This window comes from Callospermophilus lateralis, unplaced genomic scaffold, assembly GCF_048772815.1.
Source record: "Callospermophilus lateralis isolate mCalLat2 unplaced genomic scaffold, mCalLat2.hap1 Scaffold_127, whole genome shotgun sequence".
Classification (NCBI taxonomy): Eukaryota; Metazoa; Chordata; class Mammalia; order Rodentia; family Sciuridae; genus Callospermophilus; species Callospermophilus lateralis.
In genome coordinates this window covers 207289-222150 of record NW_027512450.1, presented here as the reverse complement: position 1 = coordinate 222150, position 14862 = coordinate 207289, and the positions used below count along the sequence as shown (strand labels likewise).

The 14862-nt window shown below is 35.3% G+C and overlaps 1 protein-coding gene across 1 annotated transcript in view; it reads right to left on the bottom strand.

The window, feature by feature from the left end:
• Positions 1 to 14862, bottom strand: part of LOC143387293 (transport and Golgi organization protein 1 homolog) — a 46556-nt gene that overhangs the window by 17248 nt on the left and 14446 nt on the right. Inside the window, exons 6-7 of the mRNA XM_076841817.1 lie at positions 14319 to 14467; positions 1585 to 1716 (exon numbers count right to left, since the gene is read on the bottom strand). Coding sequence (XP_076697932.1) covers positions 1585 to 1716; positions 14319 to 14467 — 281 coding nt within the window. The remainder of the gene's footprint in view (positions 1 to 1584; positions 1717 to 14318; positions 14468 to 14862) is intronic.

Below are 14862 nucleotides of genomic sequence, written 5' to 3'. Positions count from 1 at the left end.
TGATAATAAAACCTAAGCAGAAATTTTTAAAAAACATCACTAAATTTCTTTGTAACTTTGCATATACTTGTCCTTTCAAATGCTATAAATGGTGATGGGATACTCAGATGTGTCCAGGGATCATCCATGGGATCTTCATAATAGGAAATTGCATTCAGAAAACTCCAACACAGAAAGAAATGGCATTTTTGTAATGTCATAGCCTTGCAAACCTTTTACTCAAAATGACAACAGAGGAAAATGGGAAGTAGCATAAAAGCAGTCATCTAAGGAAGAGACTAAAGCTTCAAAGTCAAATGCTGAAACTGAGGAGCAACAGCTAGGAACCAGATCCCACATAACCTAGTGAAAAGAGAAACAGATACCGGGGTTCTTGAAATGAAAGAAACAAGAAAGAAATATAAAGTGTTTTCATGTTTTTCCCTTCTCTTTATCCTTCTATTTCCTTTTTCCTTTTAGCTGAGAAAAAGTTCAATGAGATTAGAAAATTCCTCACAGGAATCCAGGCAAACGATTCTTCTATTTAAGAAGGGAATACTTTTTAAGAGATTTAACACTCAATTGTACGAGGAGAGGAAACTTATCTTAACAATGATATGCCTGATATAATTAAGAAATCAGAAAAAGAACACTCAGATTTGAAAAGATTTCTATCCAATGCTTTTGGCCTCTTTAACTATTAGGCTTTTCATATGCAAAGTCCATTTACCTAAAATATTTTCTTCCTATTATGTTAAATAACTATGAAACAGAATGACCTACAGTACAAACATAAGTATGTATAAGCGTATTTATATACACTTATACATATATATACACACATACACAGAGATAGACTAATTCTGCTCAGAAAAAAAAGACTTAATGAACAAAACATTTAATGGATTTTTGGACAACACATAATCTATACTTCCAAAAAAAAGGTATTTTCTGAACATATGATCAAATCATAAAATCTGGGAAAAATATATATAAAAGACTGGAAAAATTATCTCATCTCCTTTTTCTCATTTTACTGTATTTCTTTGTAGCATTTCCCCCTGTTTATATGTGTTTATATTAACATACAGTTCATCAACATTTAAATCTTAGTTTCTGCTTTTTTTTCCACTTCACATTTAATTGTGAGCATTTTCTGTACCTCAAAGCTTTGAAATAGATAAATCTGCCTACTATTCCATTAAGCGAACATACAATAACCCCTAAATGAATTATGTTGTGCTAAGTCTTCAATCTAATACACTGTTCCACTGAAAAACATTGCCAAAATCTTCAAAGCATAGTTATTTCTTTAATATAGATTACTAGACATATATGCTACATAAAATGATATTTATCTAACCTATCCCATCTTTTATCCCACTTTTAAGACTTCTGATACATATGAAACTACTGGTCAGGATGGCTGTAAGAATTACCAGTTCTACCAACTGCACCCACACTAAATTATTTTATAAGGTTAGTTTGACTTAAACCAGTAATTTGTGTTTTAGCAATTGAAAAGGAAAAAAGGGGGGGGGCAGTGACTATATAAAATAATCCTTGTGCTTATGTGCTAAGGTATAAGTAAGTTAATTTACTCACAACAAGAACAGTTCTCCAAAAGAAAATGACAAAGGATACCAATCCAAAGAAAACAGTGAAAACTATAGGCTCCCATGGTAGTCCATAAAAATTAGGCCCAGGTTGATACTCATCAGGCAATGTAGTAAACAGCTGAAACACAAATTAGAAGAAATGGGAAACCTTAAATTTATAACAAAACAGTCACAAAGAATCATGGCAATTCTAAACCAACCTCCTCATCAGAAATCCACCTCCTCAATATTTTCCAATAGCTTCTTCAAGAGAGAGGATACTGGCAGTCTCATATTTTTTGTTCACTTGCAGTGTTTTCAAGTATAATGAATCTAAAAACTTTTTTAAAAATTTATTTATGTATCTTTAATTTCAGGTGGACACATTATTTTGTTTTTAAATGGTGCTAAGGATCGAACCCCTAACCCTAACCCTAACCCTGACCATAACTCTAAACCTAACCGTAACCCTAACCCTAACCCTAACCCTGTGCCTCATGCATGCTAGGCAAGCGCTCTACCACTGAACCACAACCCCAGCCTGAATCTAAATACTTTAAATTGAGCATACATTTCCAGTTTGTAACAGGCCCTATATCATCACATTGTCTAACACCTGGCTAGAATCCCTCTGGATCATTCTTTTCTCTTAGACAACCTGTTTTTTAAAATTTAAAAAATTCATTTAAGACAAAAACTTAAATATATAAAAGAACTAATTAATTTTATGGCAACAAATAAAAACAATGATGATATACGTATAAGATTTTAAATCTTACTTCCATTCCACTCTTCCATTCCACTCTTATATAAACAGATAAGTGACATGTAATTTCAGACAACTCTTGAGAACTGGCTTAGATAAACTTCTCTGAATTTAACATCCTTCTATAAAATTCAAAGCCTAATTTTAAATGGTTGCTCAAAGGCAGTGCATTAAACACCTGCCTACTCTTTCCTGTTTTCACCGCCCTCTACAGGTAATACGAGATAACTGTCATTTGAGCCCAATTCCCCAGCAGTCTCCTTAGGGAAAAGACCTGTAGTAACGTTAGCTGTTTCGATTGTTGGCTGCATTTCGGAACATAACATGAGGTTGTCACCTCTATTTCGTCAAAAAAAAAAAGTGCAAGTGGGGAAAGCTCAAGTACACTCTCACCGGCCTCGCTTAACAATACAGTCATGTCCTGCCTGCCTTGGGCCTGACACACTCCATTTCTCCGTCGCCACGACAGTCAGTGCACCCACACCTCCAGAACTCAGCCACCCGCCTGCCAGAGTTGGGGTCCCTCCCTGGGAATGGGACCGTCACCTCCAGTAGCTTGGCTATGAGGGCTGCATAGAGCACGGACAGGGGTCCCAGGAGCTCCGGGTCCCCCGGGGAAGTAGTGACAGAAGGCACAGTGGCAGGTACTGAGTCCATGGAGTAGGGACAGCTGAGCGGAAGCGACGCTTCCCTGCAGAACAGCACAGGACCCTCTCTTTCAACATTTCCTACTTCGGGAGGACCCAGCTCAGGGGGCGGGTAGTGGAAGTGAACTTTGCCTTCCTCCACCGCAGGCGCTTTCTGCCCAAAGCACATAAAATGCGTCATCAGAGGAAGCCGCTGGGCGGACTGCAGTGAGCAGACCCAGGATGCCAAGGGGAGGGAGGGAGCGGGAAGAACCAACTGCGGAGCCCAGCGGGGGACAGCGTGAGGAGAGCCCAGCGGAAGAGTCCAAATGAAAGGACTCCAGGAGGAAAGAGGCTCACCCGCAATTTAGAAGGCCTTGGAGGAAGCCAGGGAACTAGAAGAAGGGGATTATACGCAGAGACTAGAAAAAAGGAGAAAAACAGGCCTCCCAGCCCTTCCCAGAACAAAACCCTGTTTTCAACGTGTGGAGACACCAGGTACCTGCCCCAAAAGTGCAGACAGAAGAAGAGATGCTTCTCCTGCTCCCTTCTAAAGGACTACTGCTCGGACTGGGCTTTCCTTCCCTACTCACTCCAGTCCTATGTTACTTTATCCACTTGTGGATGACACTCTTTTTAAAAAGCCTTACCCTAAGGAATCATGTCATTAACACCCCATGCCGGTGGCTTCATTTCTGGATACCACATTTTAAGGATGCATGACTTGTGGGAAAGAACAGAATCATGAATAGCCCGAAAAGCATGTGCTAAAAATTGAAGAAACTGGGGACGTTTAACTTGGGGAGGGAATGAACATATGTGAATCTTTAAAAATCTCTCGTCAAGTTGAATATAGTCAATTCAAAAGAACAAGAATAAGCAGGAAAGCACTGAAAAAGAAGAGCAATGAAGGGTACAGGGAGGGCAGACTATATAATCAAATCATGTACCCTCGTCCAAGCCCAAGAATACATAGAGTTTGTAGGACAGAATAGAGACTCCAGAAATATAGCCAACTGCACTGGACATTTGGGGTACAATAAAAGTTAGTCTGGGGAAAATAGACTTTCTAATAAGTAGCGTTTGCAAATACCACATGGAAAATTATAAAATTGGATTTTTCTCTAATTATTCAAAAGATAAACTACAAATGGATAAGAAACCTGAATGTAAAAATAGAAAATAAACAAGTACTAGAAAATATTGGGTGAAATTTTCTATGTATTATGAGTGGTCAAAACCTGCCTCATTGAAAAAATCTTTCCTGGCTGTATATAAACCTGCTACACACACACACACACACACACACACACACACACACACACACCCATGCAGTTTGACAGTGACAACCTGAGAAAAAATATTTGCAACATATTATTGTCCAAAGAATCATGTTCCTGAAATATAAAGAACATTATAAATAAAATGGCCAGCAAACCTATACAAAAATGGGCTGAAGAAATAAACAGATCTCAGGAAAAGAAATGCAAATAGCTATAACATATGGAAACATGTTCTGCTTAGCTCATAATGAACAAAATACAAATTAAACCACACCAAGATACCATTTCTCACTTGCATTGGCAAGATCCAAATGTTTGACAACATACTCAGTAGGTGAGAGAATGTGGGGGAATACAAATTCTCAGACACTGCTGATAAGTATACAAAATGATACAACCCTTATGGATGAGATTTGGCAACATCTCCCAAAACTGCTTATATATTTACCTATTAACTCAACAATCCCACTTTTTTTTTTTTTTTTTTTTTTTTTACTTTTTCAGTGCTGGGAAGGGTACCTAGGGCAAGTGCTCTACTGCGGAGCTATAGTCCCCCAGCCCTAACTTCTAAATATACTGGGAATACAAGAACAAATGTTTAAAACTTGTATTTACAAAACTATGTTATTCAAGCATTAATTATAATAACACAAGATAGTCACAAAAGGCTGAAACAACCGTCATCAATAAAAGTTGTTGAATAAACCAAAGAAGAAAGAAAATAATTTTAAATACTGCTAAGAGCTGGTTTCCAGAATACATTTTTTTAAAATGAAGTAGAGAAAAGTATTTATAGAACACTATTTGTATCTTAGAAAGTGAAAAAAGATGAATATATTTCTTATAGCTTTGTGGTAAAATTGACATGCAATAAATTGCATGTATTTAAAGTGTGTAATTTGATAAATTTGATAAACATGAAATTATGAAATCACCATTATAATCAAGATAATATACACATCCTTTACTTCCAAAAATATTATCATTCTCTAGGAAATTCTGCCCTTTGTCACCCTTCCTTCTTGCCCCCCACATTCCCACTCCTCCAGCAAAATGTCTTTCTTAATAGATTGCTTTGTATTCCTCAAGTTTTATGTGTATGGGATAATATATTGTATTTTCTATGGCTTCTCTTATTCAGCATAATTTGAGATTCATCTACATCAGTTAATCTATCATCTATTTTTATTGCTGAGTAGCATTTCATTATATGTACGTACCACAATTTGTCTATCATCTATTGATAGACATTTGGATTTTTTTCCAGTTTGGGGCTTTTACAACTAAAATAGCCAAGAACACTGATATAAAATTCCTTCTATTACTATATAACTTGGAAAAGAATGGTTGGATATGACTGGTGTATGTTTACCTTTTTAAGAAGGTGATTCTACCTCTTTATATCCCCACCAGCTGTGTACCCATCCAGTTCCTCCATCTCTTCTCCAACCACTCAGCACAATTATCTTTAATATTAGCTACTTAATAAGTGAGTAGTGGTAACTCTTATGCTTTAAAATTGCATTTCCCTGATAATTATGTCAAGCATTTTTAATGTGTTTATTTACTATATGTTTATCTTCTTTGATTAAGTGTTATTTTACAGGACTATATTTTTTCTTTCTAATGAGTTCTAAGAGTTCTTCATATATTCGTGATGCAAGTCTTTTATCAGATAAATGCTTTCCACTAATTTCCTTCCATCTTGTGTTTTGTGTATTTCATTCACTTCAAAGTGTATTTTGAATTACAGAGGTTTTAGTTTGATGAATCCCAAATTGTCAAATCCTTTTTAATGCTTTTGTTGTCAAATTTAAGAAATCTTTGCCGAACCTAAGTTCAACAAAAATTTTTCTCTTATTTTTTTCCTAGAGGTTTTGTAGTTTTGAGTTTAATATTTAAGTCTGTGAGTTAATTCAGGTGTCTAATGCAAGGCATGGATCAATATTTTGCGTATAAATATGCAGTAATTTCAGTACCATTTGCTGAAAAAACTTTCCATTCTCTACTTGTCTTTCCATCTTTGTCAATGACTGTTGCCATATATATGTGTATCTATCTCTGAATTCTTGGCTCTGTTCCAATGTTTTGTCTGCGATCCTAATTACTGTAGCTTTAGAATAATTTTTTTTTTTCTTTTTCCCTCTTTGTATGGTACTAGGGATTGAACACATGAACTTGCATATGCTAGGCAAGTGCTCTACCACTGAGCTACATCCCCAGCCCTAGCTTAAGTCTTGAAGCTACGTATTCTAGGTCTGTTGCAATCAGCTTGTCATTTTCTACAAAACTCTGCTGGGATTTTGATTGGAATAATGTTGACTCTGGTGATTAAACTGGGATGAATGGAAACCTTAGTCTTCTGACTCATAAATTAGGTATCTCTTTCCATTTAGGTTCTCTTTAATTTCTATCAGCAATATTTTATAGTTTTTAATATATACATTTTAGTTTTTGCCATGTTTATGTTTAAATACTTCATATTTTTATTCTATTGTACATGGAAATCTTTAAAATTTCAATTTCTAATTATTCCTTGTTAATATATAGAAAATATAATTGCTTTTAGATGTAAACTTTACAATAGCTTTTTTCTAGATCATACCAGATTTTATCTATATATGTTCATGTTATCTGAAAATAAAGAGAATTTTATTTCTTCCTTTCCAATCTGAGTCCATTTTATTTCTTTTTCTTGCCTTAGTATACTAGCTATTTCCTTACTGCACCCCAGTACAATGCTGAATAGATGTAATGTGAGTAGACATCTCTGTTTGGTTTCTGATCTTGGGGAAAAGTATTCAATTATCAATCATTAAGTATGAGGTTAGCTGCATTTTTTTCAGAGGATGTTTTAAGCTCCCTTCTATTCCTAGTTTGTTGTTTGTTTTTTCTACATCAATAATCAATGCTGAGGGGCTGGGGTTGATACTCAGTAGTAGAGCACTTGCCTAGCATGTGTGAGGCAATGGGTTCGATTCTCAGCACCGCATATAAATAAGTGAATAAAATAAAATCAATCAACATCTAAAAAAATTTTAATAATAATAATCAGGGCTGTTTTTTTTTTTTTTTTTTACATGTCGATGGGATTTATTGTCACCTACTTGTACATGCACACAAAATAACAATATAATTTGGCCAATATTACTCCCCAACATTTTCCACCTCTGCTATATTTTTTTTTAAAGAGTGAGAGAGAGAGGGGGAGAGAGAGAGAGAGAGAATTTTTTAATATTTATTTTTTAGTATTTGGCAGACACAGCATCTTTGTACGTGGTGCTGAGAATCGAACCCGGGCAGCACGCATGCCAGGCGAGCACGCTACCACTTGAGCCACATCCCCAGCCCTCTGCTATATTTTTTAAATGCTTGTTTTGTATCTCTTGAGCTGAACACAAAGATTGTGCTTTTAGGTACATCAATGTGGTAAATTTCATTGATTTTCAAATGTTAAATAAATTTTGGATTCTTGACATAAATCCCCATCATCAGTCTAGTTTTAGTCTATGATGTATTTTCCTTTTACATATTGTTGTATTTGACTTAAATTTTTGTTTAGAATTACTGTACAGGTTCATTGGAGATCCCGTGAGAGGTCTGTGGTTTTCTTTTCTTGTTATATCTTTGTCTTGGTTTAGTGTAGTGATAACACTGGCTTCATAAGAGAAATATTTCCTTGCTTTAATATTCTACAAGGGTTTAGTATTACTAATACTATTAGGAATTAGTATCATTTCTTCCTTACAGGTTTAATTGGATCGCCAATAAAGCTATCTGTGTCTTATTTTTTTTTTTCTTTGTAGAAAGGTCTTTACCTATACCTTCAATTTCTTTAATAGTCAACAAGGTTTATGAAGAGGTCTGTTTTTTTTGAGTCAACTTTTGCAACTGGTGGCTTAAATGGAATTTCTTCATTTCAACTAAATTGTCAAGTTAATTGACATAAACTGTTCATAATATCCCCATTATCAGTCTAGTATCTGTGGAATCTGTAGTTATATCCCTTCTCTGATTTTGGATATTGGTAATCTGTGTCTCCTCTTTTATTTCCCTTGCTAGATGTTGATCAATTTTATTCATCTTAAAGAACTAGCTGTGGGTTTCATGGATTTTCTCTTATTTTCCTTTTTTAAAATTTCACTGACTTATGGTCTTTATTATATCTTTTTTTTCTTGCTTACTTAGAGATTAACTTATTTTTCCTTCTCAAGTTTCTCATAGTAGGAACTAAAGTCAATGACTGGAGACTTCTTTTTTAATAAAGCTATCTGGGCCTGGTAGTGCTATAAATTTTCCAATAACGCTTTAGTGACATTGCACAAATGGATATGTTGTTTTCAGTTTTATTCAACTCAAAATATGAATTTCTTCTCTGATTTATTTGACTCAAAAATTATTTAGCAGTGGGGGCTAAGGTTGTAGCTCAGTGTTAAAGTGCTTGCCTCACATGTGTGAGGCACTGGATTCGATCCCCAGCACCACATGAAAATAAATGTACTGTGTGTTCATCTACATATATATATATATATATATATATATATATATATATATATATATATATATATATCAGCCTGGCACTTAAGTTTCCAAATATTTGGGAATTTTCCATTATTGATTTCTCATTTTATTGTGTTCAGAAAATAAGCTTTGCCTGTCTTTGAATACTTTTATATTTACTGATAATTTTTTTTTTAAGATCAAGAATATGGTTTATCTTGGTAAATGTTACAAGTGCACTAAGAAGAATAGGTATTCATCTCTTTGGGCGTTTTCTATAAATGTCAATTAATTTCAAATGGATGGATTGATTATGTCATTCATACTTTCTACAACCTTACTTTTATTTTTCGTTTTCTGCCAATTGCTGAGGAGAGGATATTGAAATCTCTAAATGTAATCCTATATTCATCATTTTCCTCTTAATTCTATCAATTTTTATACTTCATGTATTTTGAAGGTCTAATATTAAAAGTACAAGCACTTAGGTTTATTATATAATCTTGACTGACTCCTTTATCATTAGGAAATAACTTTCTTTAGTCCTGATGATATATTTTTTGCCCCACAACCTCATTTGGTTTAATGTAGCTACTCCAGATTTCCTTGACTAGTTTTTAACATGAGATACCTTTCTCAATCATTTTAATTTTGACTTCTCTGTGTCTTTCTATTTACAGTGTTATTCCCATAGACCTCTATTTGGGTCTTGCTTCTTTAGGCAATATGACAATCTCTGTTTTTAACTGATGTATTTAGATACTTTCCACTTAATAGGATTACTGCTGTGCATAGGTGTAAGCTTAATATAATCTTCTATTTGTTCCTTCTGTTCTTTTTCTTTTCTTTCTGTCTTCTTTTGCAGAAATACCACTATCAGTATTTTTAGTGACTCCTCTATTGGCTTATTAAGCTATATCTCTGTTTTCTAATCTTAGTGCTTCAGGGTTTAGAATATACATCTTTAATTTGTCACAATCTACCTTCAGATGATACTATAGTACTTCACATATTCAATAAGAATGTTACAATAGTTACTACCCTTCTGAGATTTATACTGTTGTCATGTATTTTACTTTACATGTTTTCTAAGTCCCATACTACACTGATATTTGTGTTTAAACAGTCAATGACTTTTTAAAATGTTCAAATAAGAAAAATTATTTTGAATATTTATACACACAGTCACCATTTTCAGTGCTCTTTACTCCTTTTTCCATTATTTCCATCTGCTGTATGGTGCAAGTGTAGGGTGAATTCTTTCAGCTTGTATGTCAGTACAAGTCTTCATTTTAGAAAGATATTTCACAGGGCATGATATTATTGGCCAACATTATTGCTCTTCAAATATATTAAAGGTATCACTCCACTATATTCTCTTATGCCTAATTTCTGACAAGAAATCTGATGTCATCCTTAGTTCTTTTCTACATAAAAGTGTTCTCTAACTGCTAAGATTGCTCTTTATCACTGGTTTTGAGCAATTTATTTATGATATAATATACCTTGATATAGCTTTATTCATGCTTTTTGTACTCTAGTTCCATTTAATATCTTGGATCTGCAGATTTACAGGTTTTTTTATTTTTTTTTTTATTGGTTATTCAAAACATTACAAAGATTGCAGAATCACATCGGTTACACATCCACATTTTTACATAATGCCATAATAGTAACTGTTGTATTCTGCTACATTTCCTATCCTCTACTATCCCCCCTCCCCTCCCCTCCCATCTTCTCTCTCTACCCCATCTACTGTAATTCATTTCTCTTCTTATTTTTTTCCCATTCCCCTCACAACCTCTTATATGTAATTTTGTATAACAATGAGGGTCTCCTTCCATTTCCATGCAATTTCCCTTTTCTCTCCCTTTCCCTCCAACCTCATGACTCTGTTTAATGTTAATCTTTTCCTCCTGTTCTTCCTCCCTGCTCTGTTCTTAGTTGCTCTCATTATATCAAAGAAGACATTTGGCATTTGTTTTTTAGGGGTTGGCTAGCTTCACTTAGCATAATCTGCTCTAATGCCATCCATTTCCCTGCAAATTCAATGATTTTTGTCATTTCTTAGTGCTGCATAGTACTCCATTGTGTATAAATGCCACATTTATTTTTATCCATTCATCTATTGAAGGGCATCAAAGTTGGTTCCACAATCTAGCTATTTTGAATTGTGCTGCTATGAACATCGATGTGGCAGTATCCCTGTAGTACACTCTTTTAAGGTCTTCAGGGAATAGTCCGAGAAGGGCAATAGCTGGGTCAAATGGTGGTTCCATTCCCAGCTTTCCCAGAAATCTCCATACTGCTTTCCATATTGGCCGCACCAATTTGCAGTCCCACGAGCAATGTACAAGAGTACCCTTTTCCCCACATCCTCGCCAGCACTTGTTGTTGTTTGACTTCATAATGGCTGCCAATCTTATTGGAGTGAGATGGTATCTTAGGGTGGTTTTGATTTGCATTTCTCTGACTGCTAGAGATGGTGAGCATTTTTCCATGTACTTGTTGATTGATTGTATGTCCTCTTCTGAGAAGTGTCTGTTCAGGTCTTTGGCCCATTTGTTGATTGGGTTATTTGTTTTCTTATTGTTTAATTTTTTGAGTTCTTTGTATACTCTGGATATTAGGGCTCTATCTGAAGTGTGAGGAGTAAAAATTTGTTCCCATGATGAGGGCTCCCTGTTTACCTCTCTTATTGTTTCTCTTGCTGAGAAAAAACTTTTTAGTTTAAGTAAGTCCCATTTGTTGATTCTTGTTTTTAACTCTTGTGATATGGGTGTCCTATTAAGGAATTTGGAGCCCAACCCCACAATATGTAGATCGGAGCCAACTTTTTCTTCTATCAGATGCAGAGTCTCTGATTTGATATTAAGCTCCTTGATCCATTTTGAGTTAACTTTTGTGCATGACGAGAGGAGGGGATTCAGTTTCATTTTGTTGCATATGGATTTCCAGTTTTCCCAGCACCATTTGTTGAAGATGCTATCCTTCCTCCATTGCATGCTTTTACCCCTTTATCGAATATAAGATGATTGTAATTTTGTGGATTGGTTTCTGTGTCCTCTATTCTATACCATTGGTCCACCTGCCTGTTTTGGTACCAGTACCATGCTGTTTTTGTTACTATTGCTTTGTAGTACAGTTGATGCATGTATACACTATGTAACATTTAAATCAGGTTAAATATATCTACCTCCTCAAACATCATTTATGGTAAAACTTTCACAATCTTTTCTTCTAGTACTCTGAAATGTACAGTATGTTATGGTTACCTATAGTCCCCTACTATTCTCTCTGCTCTTATTTGAAAGTTTCCATGATAAAAATACTAAAAATAATTTTTAAATTAAGATATAACTTCAAATATTTAAAGGATTTCTATGTAGAAAAGAATTCAATTTTATAGAGGAAATCATGTGGAGGAAAATTTGGAGTCAATACAAGGATGAACTAGACAACAGAAGAACAAGTAGCCTTGTAAGAGAGTGACTCATGCTAGGAAATACTGGTGTACAGGCCTCATAACTATTCGTCAGGGCCACAGTAAAAAAATTACAGCAATGAGTGAGAAACTAGACTAACAGCCTTCCAAGGTTTCTTCTAACACTAAGATTCTACTAAGATTCCATTGATCAATGAATCTGATTGGTGCACATTCCCAAACACATCAGAGCCTATTACTCTCCAGTCCTATCAGATATCATACTACTTGTTTAAGATTTTACATTGACTTGTTCATAATTTTTGCATATATTTGTTAAGTCCTTTTCTTAAGGCTTTCAAAAATCACAATCATGCCTTACACCTGTTAGACTCTTTTAGTACTCGCACAATGTCCTGTACATACTGGGCCATCAAAATGCCTTTTTGAAGGCTCCTTTCAAATCAGTCTCGTAACATTGTGCCTCTTCTTTGCCACTCACGTCAATGTCTTACCTATCACCGCAAAATCACTGACCATACCTGCACCACATTTGTGTACCCCGACCTAGACCTAGAGGAGGGCTCTGTGCATACCTAAAAATATGAATAAAGAAATCCTTCCCATATTGTGAGGCTGTAAACTTTCCAAGTGATGTTGATTCATTCTGATAATCAAATTATGACTGTGGAAGACTGGGCTTTAATCAATGGAAATATCATTATTCTACCTGCCTGGCTTATACATACTCCTTACCCAGGTGGCTGCCACCACCATGAACAAACATGGAGCCAACTGAAAAATGATTCATTTCTCCCCATCACATCTTTTCCACCCTGGTGGTCTTTCCTCCCCAGGTATTCATTGTCTTTATACCACCTCTGACTGCCTACATGAGAATTAGGGGGTGCGTGGGGGTAAAACCCTACAAAATGCCAGACACCTCACCAGACACTTTACCTTGTCAAATCATTTAATTCTTATGATTGGTGTAAGCATTATCTACATTTTTCAGATGGGGAATCTGATATTCAAAAGTTTAGTTATTTGCCCAAACTTCTAAATGATAACCTTGGGATTTGAAACCAGATCTACCTGGCTTCAAAATCTGTACATTTTACAAGAAAAACAACAACATCACTTTTCTTACACAAGTCTTAAAATAACACAACCTACAGGAAACAACTTCAGTTGAGAAGGATTCCTGTCACAATGGCCCTAGGACCATCTTATCTTCCAATCTCTAAAAGCTTTCTCATTCCTATAATTAAACTCTAAAAGTCCAATATCAACAAATACCATGAGGGGGAGGTAAGTCCTAAAATGCTTAGATAAGCTTCTAGACAGATTAAATGTCTTGTTTGGATCATGATTTTCTTTAGAAAGGTCAGCCTTAAGTGACTCTTTCTAAGAAACAGATCTAACCTAATTCCTTTCATTCTTAAAACTTTCTAAGGATCCCCACTATTAATGGTCTAATGCTACTTTGGCTCATTACTTCCTTTAAGATTTGCTGGCCTCTCCAACAGACCATTCCCCTCCAACTTCACACTTTATACAACACCAACTATTCACATTCTCCTGTCCTCCCCAAATATCCTTTTCTTCATGTTTCCATTTCTCTGAACACATTTCTTCTGACTGCCAGATTCCCCCACCATCCTCCACCCCAGCCTGTCTAATCAACAACAAACCACATGTCACACTCCTGTTTGCCCTTTGCCTGTGCTTCAAACACATCTCAATTACTTTCTGACCTTATTGATCACCCTTCCAACCATAATAAATGCATTTATGGACAATAATGTTCTACCATCAAATAAATACCTCTCTTTCTGCCATTATCTTACTGTGTTTCAAGTGAATGCTATTATCTCCCTGCCAGAATGAAAGGTTCTGAGGGGAAGAACCAAGTTTTTACAGGTGTACAAATGTCCAGCCTTGGTAGACAGCAAATCTTCCTCATATGCTAAACTAAGTAGCCATTAAGCCACACCCTTATGGCTTTTGTTTTAGGAGCTATCTACTCAAAGGGTCAGGAGTCATTTTCATAAAGACATTTTAAGTTCTTCACTTCATGACCAGAAGCCACTTAAAAACTAATAATCAACATTCTAATTGAAGAAACTATGTCAAACTTACCATCTTAGTGAAATAAAGCAAGAATGAATATAACAAGGAAAGCATGTTGTCCAAAAGGGTGGCATCTGCTGGCTCTTCCACCATTATCTCCTCTACTTGGTTTTCTGTATCAGCATCATCAACAGGAGTACCTTCTGTAATAAGTAGCTCTAAAATTGAAAGGGGAAATGGCTATTTTATTTTATGCTATAGAATAAGAATTGCCTCTCTTCAGTTTCAATATTCATCGAGTGTTTCACTAAATATATGAGTCACAGTGCCTGGAATATGTGGCTCTCCTAAAGACAATTAACACAGAGAAGAAAACTTCAAAATCCTAATTAGAGCAGTCAGACCCTTCAATTATAAAATGAACAATCTCCAGTCTACTCTCCACTACTTCCATGGCCATACAACTGCTATCAGAACAATATTTACTAAAGGAAAATTTTGAAAACCAGAGATATATAGACAGGGTCACATTCAACAAACATGGATTTATTGCTGGTGAAACTTTGTGTTAAAAATTTTAGGAAAGCTGAAAGAGAGGGAGTCTTGGTTTGCA